We start from the raw sequence: 13,418 nt of genomic DNA on the forward strand, positions 1-13,418 counted from the left end.
AAAGTTCACATGGATAAATGAAAAGAAACAGTCCCAGAGCACACAGAATTACAGATGTACCTCTGATTTTTAGCATTCAAACAAATCCATAACAGGAATGAATTAAAAAAAGGAGCAAAGAAGCAGAGAAGAAACACCTGTCAATACTGCTACAGCACAAGACTGACTTCTATTGGTCAAGAGCAGGACTGCACATCGATCAAGATTCCACCAGCACTTAATTAGATCCCTCCCATACACAAATGCACAGCGGATCACACCATCTCACACCTCAAAGCCCCACCTCTGGTCTGATAGCAGCCAGAATACACTGAAACATGAACGCTGGGTCAAAACACAATGTATTCTCTCTGCTTTGAGGAAAAAAACAAAAGACCAGAGGGTTATTTGGATTCACGTCATGCCTCTTCTCCGTCCAACTGCCAGTTCTCTGCTTTCTCTCCCACTCTCCTTGTCTTGGTCACTCTTTTCCCCACCACCCCTTCTTTTTTTTGCCTGAAGGTTTCTCTTTCCATATCTTTCTTTCTTTCTTTATTTATATGTATCGATCCCTCATCCCACTCCTGTTTTTTGTCACCTCGCACTTCAATCTCGATCTCTTTTCTCTGCGACCTTTTCGTTGGAGTCTTTACAGATGTCACTTGCGGGATGACTGATTGCAGTTGTGCAGAGGTCGCTGCTGCAGCTGCTGATAAAAAGACTTGAGGTTTTGCTGTTCGCTCTGCTGAGGGATACATTATTGTATTCATCTATATATTTCTTTTTAGAATAAATTTAAGATGATACTGCTTCTTCACCATTCTCAATAATGAAAATAAGTTGAAAGTGAATCAAATTTGAAACATCAGGCTATTTTTTTATTGTTTAAAAAGGTCTATAGGAAAGAACTTGATGTAAAAGTTAATTTTACAGACTTAAAATTAGCATTGCAGTAATTAGTTTATAAGAGTTTGCTTTGGATCAGATCAGAATAAAAACAAGACAAATGTTTGATTTTCTGCCTTGGAGCAGACCGATGAACACAGAAAGTTCAGCCAGGGCCCACTTCCTTTCAGCTGACCAGCTTGTTAACATCTCAACACTGACCAATATTTCCTGGCTGCTCAGCCGAATAGTAAATGAACAGACTTCCTGGGACTTATTGATTGTGCAGCTCTGAGCCCAAAGCAGAACATTTGCTGCTTTTGTCCTCCCTCTGTCTTGCCTGCAGTGCATTTTAGATATGCGTTCATCTTGGAGCAGGTGAACTGCTGCTGCAGCTCTGTTTCCGCGCATCAACAGACTGACTTTGCATGAAAACGATAGCGCTGTTGCGGGCCGCCGCATTCCTGTACATGAAAAGGAGCTTGGCCGAGGCACCTCGAGAGTCATCCTTCATGTCAGAACTATCTGAGAGATAAGTTTCGGTCTCGCTCGCTCTGTGAGACAGAAACTGGACACTGTCTAGCACCAAACTCCCAGCTTTAGGTATCACTTCCTCTACGTTACATATCTTATCCTATATATACATGAGATAAAGTTTTATGGCTTGTAGTAAAATTAGAGTATGTGTGCGAGTTCTTATGAAGAGCCAATGCTTAAGTGTGTTAAGAGAAAGTTTGATGAAAATTTCCTGTAAAAACAAACTCTTACTGATATTAGGAGGTATGGAGTCACAGATTTAGAGAATAATGTCCCGTGACGGTGGTTTTAGAAAACAGACTGTCTACCGTATTATCTGCAGAATAAGGCACACTTTTTTTTTTTTCAAAAACGGTAGTGCGCCTTAAAATATAGAGAGCTATGATATGGGTTAATTTTAATGCTAACAACATTGGGTGCTTTTTTTATTATTATTAAGTCACTAACAAGGTTGTGTGTTATTGTAATTAGGCTAACGTGTTCCACTGTTGGGCAGTATTTTTTTGGTTGTTTGTTTTTTGCGTTATCAACAAGATTGGGAGATATTGTAAATACACTTACATAGCTAATGTGTATCGGTGTTGTACTGTTTTTGTATGTGTTACTTGCAAGGTTGAGGGTTATTGTAAATAGTAAGTCACAGTAACATTTGTTTTATATCATTCTGTTTTTCTACGTGTTGGAAACAAGGTTGAGAGTTACAGGTATTGTGAAAACGCCAATGCGGCTAATGTGTAGAGGTGCCGTACTGTGTTTTTATTTTTCTGTGTTGCTGAAGGTTGGGTGTTATTGTAGTATCCTAACACGGCTAATGGTGTAGCGGTGTTGGTCTGCGTTTTTCTCCCATGTGTTACTAACATGGTTGGGAGTTAGCATAGTGACAATAATGTTCGTTTTAGCTGTATCACTCAGTTTTTTTAGGTCTTGTAAACGAGGTAAGGAGTTGAGACTGTTTTTATTTTTTTATTATTTTTTTTTTTTAGTGTTACTAACTAGGAGTAAGCATAGTCACAGTAATGTTTGTTATAGCGGTATCTCATTTTGCAAACAAAGTTATAGGTATAATGTATACGCTTTTAACATGGCTAACATGTTACTAAAAGTTCTAGTTACTGCAAATGATGTTAATAAAGTCTGACTGACTGACAAATGTATCTCTGACTCTTTTCTTGTTTAAAGTGCCTTACATATGACACAAAATCAAAAACTATAATCTGGTGTGCCTTATGTTGCAGGAAGAAAAACTGTAAGTTGTTAGTATAAATGGGCATGAGTTGTTAGCCTATTAGTCACCACCTTTATTATTTAATAGGACGGATGAACAGAAAACAATGAGTGGAAGACTTAAATCATTAATGCAGCTTTAAATTTAAACCCTGTGATCCCTCATGAAGTCTGGTACCTCAAACTGTATCAAACATTATTAGTGTTTCTTTGATGTGGCTCATCTTGCAGCTGTCCCGACTTGTTTCTAGTCTGTGGGTTTTGAATTAAATTTTCTGCAAAAGAGCTTCAGTGTTAGGCAGTAGTCTTTTAACTTTTAAACCACTGCCACGCTTTCTACCAATTGTTTTAGAGGCAGCTTAAGTGCTTAAAACTATGTAGTGCTTTGTCATCTGCCACATCGACATTACTGACCCAGGGTCACTGCAATGTGTTTTTCAGATTAAGTTGTTTTTTGGATCCCAGATTTCCAGCCACTCACTGCAGTCTTCTTCCTCCTGTCGTGCTGATACAGGTTGATCTCTGTTTGATTTGCCTGCTGTTGTTTTTGGCAGAGTATTCTTTTTTTGTCCTTGAAGCATTTAAGATGCATTCACCTTGCAGCGAACCCTCTGTATTGTATATCCTTGGTGTCTTTAGCTCACATGTCTCTGACAGTGAACTCTGTGCCTCCTGAATCCCAACTTTTTTGTGGAACACTGTATGAAGGAGAAAATAGGACGATTTGTTTTGTGAGAAGTAAATTGGAAATGTAAAAAGAAGACCACTGGATACAGTTTGCGAAAGGGAGCAGCTCTCCCATGACTTTTACGTTAAAAAGTCAAATTTTACCTACAAAACTTACATATCTACACCCTGCTTTCTGAAGTTTTATTGATGTATATTCATTTTGTTATTATTTTTGGGGAAGACAAGAGGGAATTTTGAACCTCTATTCGTTGACTGTAAATGAGAACTGGACAGAGTAAGTGTAACATCACCGTCACCGCAACCGTGGTGAAGATATAGAGCAGGCGGTTCCCGTCTTTCCCACCCATGTGTCAAAATATTGTTGAGAAAGACATTAAACACTATATTTGCATTTGCATTTACCATTTGCCGTAGAAAACCGTTAACTTCTTGTTCCAACCAATGTAATTTAATTGTCAGTTTTTCAAGATATACTTTAGACGTTGCCATGTTTGAGCTGCACATCACAGGAAGCAGTGAAAAAAAAAACAAACAAACAAACAACAACAAAAAAATTTTGAGCTTTAAATCATACAGCTTTGGGAGAGTCTCTTTCTATATGTGTACAGTTATGTGTTTGGTATATGAGTACAGTTACTTGTACAGTTATGTGTGGGGTATATATGTATAGTTATATGTGTGGTTTATGTGTACAGCTATGTGTATGGTATATGTTTATGATTATATGTGTGGTATATGTGTATGTCTATGGTATATGTGTACGATTTTATGTGTGGTATATGTGTATGGCTATGTCTATGGTAAATGTGTACCATTATATGTATGGTATTTATACGTCTATGTGTGGTATATGTTTATGGTATTTGTGTATGGCTATGTGTGTGGTATATGTGTACTGTTATGTGTTCAGTATATATGCATGGTATGTCTATGATATATGTGTACAACTATGTCTATGGTAAGTGTGTACGGTTATTTACATGGTATATGTGTAGCGTTGTGTGTGGTATATGTATGCATTTATGTGTGTAGTATATGTGTATGGCTATGTGTGTGGTATGTGTGTACACTTATGAGTGTAGTATATGTGTATGGTATGTCTATGATTTATGTAGACAATTATGTCTATGGTAAGTGTGTACAGTTATATATGTGGTATATGAATAGCGTTGTGTGTGGTATATGTATGCGGTTAAGTGTATATATGTGTGCGATTATGTGTATGGTATATGTGTATGGCTCTATGTATGGATATGTGTGTTATATGATTTGCATCTTAAAACATAGCAACTACAGTGTATTTGAATTAATTTAGTCAAAGCCACACTCCACCAGCTTCATGACTACTGAGAAAATCCACCGTAGAGACAACTCAGTGAAGACTGTAGATTGACTTGTGAGTGCAGCAATGCAGAGGGAGTGAAAGATAACCTGCCATGTCTTTTTTCTTTTTTTTTTTTTTTTTTTTATCATGTTGCTCGTTTACAAGGGGACAGTTTGGATTAATGGACACACAGCTGACTCAGTTCATTATAGTTACATTGACTCTGTCTCTCCCACTAACAGCCAGACTGTGGCAACGGTTCAGTTGAATTTTTGCCAGGAGATACTCCTGTCACTGTGCTGTACATCACAACATTCACCAATGTTGTAATGCTGCAGCTGAAAGGTGACAGAGATATGTCATATCTGCTCGAATCTTTATTTTATCTCATCTCTGCAGTCCTGTTGGCCTCTTTAGTGCTGTACTTATCTTATTTAGAGATTAACTGGCATGAAACATAGTTAGATTGAGAAAAGAGTGAAACACAATTTTCTTCAAACAATACTGCAAATGTTACTACATGGATATGGCCATTTTGTTTCAGTAATTAGAATGAAATAATGAAAAATGGACATCAATCCTAAATGGCTTTCAAATGTATTTTCCAAATAATTTCAAACATTTGAGAAACAACTTTCTGGGCACTAGAAGAGATTCTGAAACTCTTCCGTCATTACAAATATTTGGGCCGTCTATGAAGTAAACATTTATGTCATTTACCTTTCATGTCAGGAGCAGCCATTTTTTAATGTTAGGTCAATGTACAGACACAAATGCAGGTCATGTGGCGTGAATTTTTTCGTTGCAGTGGTCTAGCGATAGCACATTTTGGGTCAACCAATCAAGAACGCCGATTTGGCCTGTGATGTGTTGATGATGCAATCAGTGGGTGGAGTCCAAAATCAACATGGAGGAGATTTGGATTGTTCTCCACCTGAACTTAGTTATGTTTTTCCATCCATCCATCTTCTTGACCGCTTCGTCCCTTTCGGGGTCGCGGGGTGCCGGAGCCTATCCCGGCTGCTGATGGGCGAAGGCGGGGTACACCCTGGACAGGTCGCCAGTCTGTCGCAGGGCCTCAATCACACACACATCCACTCTCACATTCACACCTAGGGACAATTTAGGGTCACCAATTAACCTATGAAGCATGTTTTTGGACGGTGGGAGGAAGCCGGAGTCCCCGGTGAAAACCCACGCATGCACGGGGAGAACATGCAAACTCCACACAGAAAGGTCCCAGCCGGGATTCGAACCGGGGCCTTCTCGCTGTGAGGCGAGAGCGCTAACCACTGCGCCACCGTGCAGCCCTAGTTATGTTTTTCTTATTTCAATCAAGACAACAATAAAAAGGTCCTCTAATTTTAGTATTTTATGTGTTTTCTCCTCAGACTAATTCGTCTCTAAACCTGGTCACAAAAAAGACGAAAGAACCGCTGAAAATGGCAATTTTTGAGCCCCACCGTGCTGGTTTAGTCTCTGAATGATCTTATGAACCCACATGGAATTACTGAAGCTCTTCAAAAAAAAAAAACTGATCTATTAATGTCATCCTTATCTTCAAAACCTCATAAACAATATATAGAGTATCCCCGCCCTATTCGCGGGGGTTAGGGACCCTTGACCTCCGCAAATATGGAGAATCCGCAAATACAGAGAAGTAGCTGTGAGACGACATCTCTATCCAGAATATTCCAGTTTTATCCACAAAAAACACCTGCTCTGGAAGATAATTATCCTCTGCGATTATCAGGATATGTATGAGCTGCTTCTTAGTTAGCTGATGCCATTTCTCCATGCAGGCTTGCTGTGAGAGCACCTTTGGAAGCAAAATTTTCATACAAGCGTCTTGAGTTGTCTGAATTTTAACTTAACACTGGAGCGTCAAGTTTATGAACACATTTTTGGACAAGCATCAAGCAGCGGATTAGCATCCAAACAGAAGCTGAGGAAGTGAATTGGATTTGGGAATAGCATTTGATGTGAATGCAGCTTAAAAGTCCACCGTTAAGCCTCATTAACCACAAAACTATATCATGATAAGCCTTTGCTGGGCAGCCGAAAATAATTTGCTTCACTTTCTGAGTACAGCCAGAACTTATTCATATCAGGACTATTTGAGCTGCATTTTAATCCAAGACAGTAGTTGGCCTTCTTAGTCCAAGGAAATATTGTAATAGAACGTTTAAATTCACTGAGAAATTCGGCATCAAGCAGAATATCTAAAGGAAGTCTCTTAGCATTTTCACTTTCTTTCTCTGTCCTTACTGCTGCTTTTCGCATGCTTTGCTCCTTACAAGACAGCTTCCCTGTCACTGCTGCTTATAAGTCCTTCCTTCAGCCATTGTTGTTTTGTCTTCAACTAGCTTGTTCCTCCCTGACGCGCACCATAACTGTCTATCCAATTGTCACGGGAAGATTATTTCTGCATAATTTTTATTTTCCTCTATGCAAGTACAACGTTTTGTTCCAGGCGGAAGCTCTGCTCGGAGATGTTAGAGGTGTAAAATCTGGCCTAGTTTTCTTTTTCATTGGTTATTTTACACCTGGTTGCTTCTCTCTCATGTTTCCAGACTGTCAGACAGTGCAACACTCATTAATTGCAAAAATTGTATCCCTTTTACGTGAAAGAAAAAAAAAACAAGTAGGCTGCAGGTTCTAGACTGGGACAAACATATTCCATGTGTGAATGCAGCCTGGAGCTTAAGCAATAGGCTTGTTTTTTTTTTTTGTTTTGTTTTGTTTAAAAAGCTGTGATATTTTTATTTGTAGAGCTGTGTCAGCTGTGTGATCTGAAAATGTACATAAACGTCAATATTTTTGCTTTCTAATTAAGTGAAGCTACTAATTCTACACTGAGTTTGGACTAAGGGGGAGTCTGAGAGCTGAAAATCTTTTGATCATAATAGAGTTAGAAAACCCTTGAAAATCTTTATTCCAATTGATAATGGCAAAAAAAGGCAAAAAATCCCTATTCCTGTAAAATATATATTTTTTATTATATAAAAATTTTAACATTTTTTTGTGTATTGATTGTTTTAGTTGTTTGCAACGGTCAACCTGCTTCATTAAAACACTGATTGATGACACACATTTTAGGCACACCTAAGCGTTTTCAGCATCTTCAGCTGCTGATAATGCTAGTGTGAATATATCTAGTTGTTAGTTTGTTCAAAGCTAATGATGGCTAAGATGTGTGTTTTACATCCACTTTGATCATGACCTGATTAATCGACTATTAAGGTAATCATTTGTGGCAGCCTTAATTCCGACCCGTACCTCTTGAGGGCCATAGGTCCATAAATAGAATGGAATGGTTAGGGCGGAGTCGCTGTAGCCATCCGCTGAAGCTAGGGATTCTATTTTCCTTCTTAGCCGCTTGCAATCTTCTTTCAAACAACATTAAATTCCTGTTATACACGATGTACAAAAATTAAAGTAAGAAAAATACGAGCTGCTGGATGACCTCTATTGTTGTTGTTTTTCTTCTTGACGCTCTACAACACAGGTGTTGAACTCCCGCCCTGGAGGGCCGGTGTCCTACATGTTTTCCAACCAAGCTACCATAGAAGCATCTTATTGGCTAAACACACCTGAAACAGGCAATAAGCAGCAGATAAGACAGGGTCTCTGGAAAACCAGCAGAATGTCGCCCCTCGAGGACTTGAGTTTGACACCCATGGTCTACAATGACGCAATGACACACTAGTGGTCTATACCATGCATGCGCCACGACCATAAAGTGTTCAGTGTAAGCGAGGCTTAAATGGATGAAAACGCTTGCCAGAAATAACTGGACCATACCATAGTACTCCTTACCCGACTGCACCACTCAGTGGAAACAAGGCTAACATGTCAGCAGACTTGTATCAAGGCACAGAAGTGTCAGAGTTTGTGACAGACCAAGGAGTGAAGGCACGCCAGTTTCAGACAGCAACAATGACCAACTCCTAAAGATCTATACACTCAGACATGGTTTAGCAAATGCTGCACAACTACATTCCGTTTATGAATTGTGAGGGGTACTAGGGGTTCCAGACAAACCATTCTCAACTGACTGCACCGCTTTGACTTGACTGTTGCAGCTGACTCCACTCCAAGACACCATCGTGAACGTTAGTAGTGAACGCAAGACTATATGTTCTGGACAATTCAGCAATGGTCGCATCACTTTGAACAGAAATGATGGTCATTTAAGCTACTGTATATACTGAGATCATTATGGTCCCCAAGGTTTGCTTCGGTGGAGGAAGTGATTTGGTCAAGACCGATTTGGCAATTGTACGAACCAGTCACTGCACGTTCTTTCCTCAGAGACATTATAGAACCATCATCCCTTAATTCCACCAGCTCACCCCCAACTCTCTGTTCATGGAGGATAATGATCCACCACACAGTGCCAGAATTATCACAGCTGAACTTCAGGAATTCAGGGAGCCTCATATGTTATATATGAGTCTAGTGGGAAGGTAAGGCGCTCTTGTCAGCTGTCATTGCAGCAAATAGTGGAAATATCCGCTATTGACACAATACATTTTTGTTATTTAGAGCTATAATAAATATATTAAGGAATGAAAATGGCGTCTCCTCTCGTCCATTATTAGTGATATCAAAGACAACTTTCATGCATTTCATTAAGATTCAAACCAAATAGAGAAAGTACTCATGCAAACATGAATATCCCTAACTTCTTGGGGGTAGTGAAAATTAAGCTCCTTTAACTGTCCTTTGCTCCTCCATAGTTTTTAATTATAGCTGCCTTACTGCTTAGACAATGCCCGTCCTTTACTTTGTATGAAATTAAGTTTGTGGGGAAAAGTTCAGAAGGAGTCAGATTATTTTTGTTGTTTTCTTTTTAATTGGCTTGATTCTCAAAGCTTATTTAGAGTTTGATTTGCTGCCAGCTCAATTTGCTCTGTGCAGACTTAAAAAGTTTAGCCACGGCTGCTGGTGCGCAGACACTTCATGACACTGACTTTTCTCTAAACATAACACATAATGTATATTAGAGAGAGCACAGCTTAAAATCATACGTTTTAAAACTATGAATAATATTGTTAATGGTGGTGCTGTGATATTAAGGCAGTGTCCCACGGCCACTGCGTATATTTTGAACATATTGGACGGATGAAAATTGGTAATAAGTTTTCACAGATGTACAAATAAACCACGCAAAGAACATGTCAATTTCTTCACCTTGATATTCAGAGCAGTGGACAGAAATCACATCGCATCAGCGCCGTGGTCAGCACCCGCCGTGGGCCAGAAGCAAGTCGTGATTGATCTGTGCGCAATTATTGCACCATTTTTGTACAATTGATTAGTGATTCATGCGTCAATTACTTAACTTAAATGTGAAATGTGCGCCATATGTGCGATATACAAGTTATACATCTGTAAGGAGTTAGCTCTCTGCCTCTCCCTCCGACCACCAGAGGGAGCCGTCCCCCGAATATTAACTTTCACTTGGTCTCTGCTCCTCATTACTACATCTCCCATCAGCCACTGGCCGCTATTTCACCAGCTGTTCCATATTCAGCAATCACCAGCAAACATATAATAAGATTATACTCTATGGAGAAGGTGTGATAAAAAAAATAAATAAATAAACAAATAAAGGTGATGCAAACTTCTGCACATAGTATTCCTGAACTGTGACGGAGTACTTTCAGGGATTTTTCTTTTATCCACTTCCTGTTCTACCTCAGGCTTTTAACCTCCATTTCCCCCTGCAGTTTCCGTCACCATATTTCATATCTACTTTGCTCCCGCTCCCTCTTTCCTTTTCCCTCCGGCGTGACAATGAATTGGATTTATTTATTTATTTATTTATTTATCTTCCCGTTTTTGCCCGATTCACCTCATAACCGCCTTGACAAGTCCTGTATTGATTGTGCTTGCAGATTAGAATTGATTTTGCTCTTCACTGTATTTTCCTTTTCTCTTTGGTCCCCTCTTCCTGTTATGATGAGCGTCGTTCGTCGTCCATTCGTCAAAGTAGCGTATCGATTGTTTTTCCCCTTGGGAACCGCACTATTGTACATGGTGTGACCGAAAAAAAAGGGGAAAAAAAATCCCATCAAAGAACAGAAAAACAAACCAAGTGACCGAAAATCCAGTGGAGTTAATTAAAAAAATGCTCAGAAAGTCTTTTTTTTTTTCCACAGAGACCAGAACCTCTCCCATCCCGTCCTCCAACGCACCACAGAAGGCTGAACCTCCAGTGGGCCGAGCTGCCAGGGTCTTTACGTTTTTCTCTCCTTTACTTTTAGGGATGCTGCTGCTGTTCATATGGTGAGCTCCAACACACAACACTGCAAAAGAGGAATCTTACACTGTAAACAGTGAAACGTTGGATCAATTAGCCAAAGTTTTGTAATATGTTATATTTAAAATTATTGTTTTTTATCAAATTACATGTTTAGGTTGAGTCAACCAAAATTATTAATTTTAAATTACAAAACTTTTTCTTAGTCTAACATGTCAACATTTATTGAACTTTAAAATAACATCCTTAAAATTAAACCACTCCAATTAGTTTTGTTGAGTCTTAAATCTAGTTTTTTATTTACAATAAAACAAGTAAAGGATTTTCACTCATTTTAATGATAATGTCCTTGTTTTTATATTTTTGCAGTTAATGAGGCAACAAACCTTCAACTCTGATCATTTTGGAGAGAACAATTTGGTTAAATACCTTAAGTCTTTGTAAATATGTGCAGAAAATTGTATTGTTTGCTTTTTAACAACAGTATTTTACCACAATTGGAGAAAAGCCAACCTAGATATACCTCATTAAATTTATATTTTTGTTATTTTTACCTAAAAATAAAGAAATTTACTACTTATCTTTTTAAACTATTGCAATTGCTAGACAGAGAGCGACTCAAACGTGTTCTTTTTGTCCATTTTAATGCAAATATCCTTTCAAAAGTGCATTTTGTTGTAATCATGAAACCACATACTGGAATTTGACTATGAAGAAAATTGTTGTGATAATAGAGAAGCATTTACATCTGACTGGCAGCTTCATTTCTGCTTCTGTCTCCTTTTTTAGATGTAAATGTTGGATTTCTGAGGAGAAAAAAGAAGAGGATAAAGAGGAGAAGGCTGATGTTTCTTTTTTTATTCTTTTTCTTTTTTTTGCATTTTGCACGTTTCCAGAACAGTGCATTGATTTTTTTTTTTTTTTTTAATTCATAGCAGTTACTCACCACGATTTCTTAGAAGTCAGACGGCCATGATTCAACCTTACCATCGCTGAGAAAGAAATCCTTCAGCAGAACCTTTTGCAAATGGCAGCACCGCTGTCATTATTGTGGCTTACAAAAGCAGCAACACTAACTATCAAGTGTTTCACATTTTGGTTGTTCCAGCTCCTCCTCAGAGGAAGAAAACTGACTCTCATCTAAAAAAAAACCCAACATTTTCTATTTTTTTTGTTCAGTATTTTTTCTTTGACCTGATCTGTAAAGACAAACACACTCACACATATATCAAGTGTTTGCCCTCCAACCCCCTCAACTCAATCATCAAGCCAAAGACTCATCTGCACCCACAACACAGAGGCTCCCGAGCAGCTTGTCGAGCGTCCCGGAGCCCGTGCCTGCCTTCGACGTGAGTTGAAGTTAGTATGTGCAGTGCACCCCATCAGACCCGATCAGCGGCGAAGTCGGAATGAGCAGCTCCCGTCGGTGTGGAGGCGCACGGTTCGACAGAGACAATGATGTTCGATCAGACTCTTACCAATCAATCTCGCGGCGGAGCGGCTGCTCCTCCACTCCAGGAAGAAACCGGCACATTCAGACCGTAAACTTGACATTGTGCTTGCAGTGTTTGGCAAGAAGGACCTGAATTGTAAAGAACATTAAAAAAAGAAAAAAAAAAAGAAAAAAAATGGATCTCAGACTGAACACTTTTTCTCCCCACTCCTTTTTGTTTTTGATTATATGTGGATGGTAACAAGTTTGGTTATTGCAACACTGATAGGAGCTACAGTATATTCTTTTTTTGCTCTGTGGTGTCAAATAACACAAATCTGTTTCCTTGCCAAAATCTTGAAACCTTTACAAAGATTAGATTTGTCTTTTTGCAGTTTTTCTTTCATTCAGTAGCCAATATCATCAGTTAATTTTATGTTATATACGGAATATCGATGTGCTTAAATTTCCTTTTTTTTTTCTTTTAAAATAAAAATAATAATTAAAAAAAAAGATACATATAGGGCTTTACTTTTTCAGGCATTTATAACAGCTTAATTCTCCTATTTTGTAAACTATGATATGTAACTTTAACATTGAACAAAAGTTTATTATTTAATTATAATAATATTGTATGTATTAGCCGTAGAATGTCGTAACCTGTACCTGGGGTCTTTTTTATAGATGTATATACAATGACAGGTTTCAACAATTAAATGTGACCATTTCACAATGATTTCTGACAAACTGGTGTCTTTCTCGCTACGGAGCGGTTCGTTCAGAGGGCGGCGACTGTCGGCAGAGGGATTGAAGGTGAGATGAAAGGGAATTTTTGAGAAGAGACGGAGCTACAGGTTTGTGGGGGGTTTTTGTGCAGAGAAAGTCAAAACGAGATTCTCTTCTGGAAATCTCAAACTGAAAGCTGCTGCTATTTGGAACTGGGGCCAGCTTGATATCGTCACTACAAATCCTTGCCTTGCTCATCTGTAGAATAATAAAACTGTGACTTGTTTTCACATATTTGTAAAAGAAAGATAGATGCTTCAGTTTAGCCCCGAATTGGCTGCGATCAAGAGATT

At 38.6% G+C, this 13,418-nt stretch overlaps 1 protein-coding gene across 2 annotated transcripts in view; it reads left to right on the forward strand.

Annotated features, from left to right (window-relative positions):
- Positions 1-13,075, forward strand: part of cntfr (ciliary neurotrophic factor receptor) — a 288,320-nt gene extending 275,245 nt beyond the window's left edge. For both annotated transcript variants that reach the window (XM_024257707.2, XM_024257708.2), the window contains 2 exons: positions 10,807-10,933; positions 11,697-13,075. In XM_024257707.2, the coding sequence (XP_024113475.1) occupies positions 10,807-10,933; position 11,697 (128 nt within the window). In that variant the 3' untranslated portion in view covers positions 11,698-13,075. The remainder of the gene's footprint in view (positions 1-10,806; positions 10,934-11,696) is intronic.
- The last annotated feature ends 343 nt before the right edge of the window (positions 13,076-13,418 follow it).

This window comes from Oryzias melastigma, linkage group LG12 (assembly GCF_002922805.2).
Source record: "Oryzias melastigma strain HK-1 linkage group LG12, ASM292280v2, whole genome shotgun sequence".
Lineage (NCBI taxonomy): Eukaryota > Metazoa > Chordata > Actinopteri > Beloniformes > Adrianichthyidae > Oryzias > Oryzias melastigma.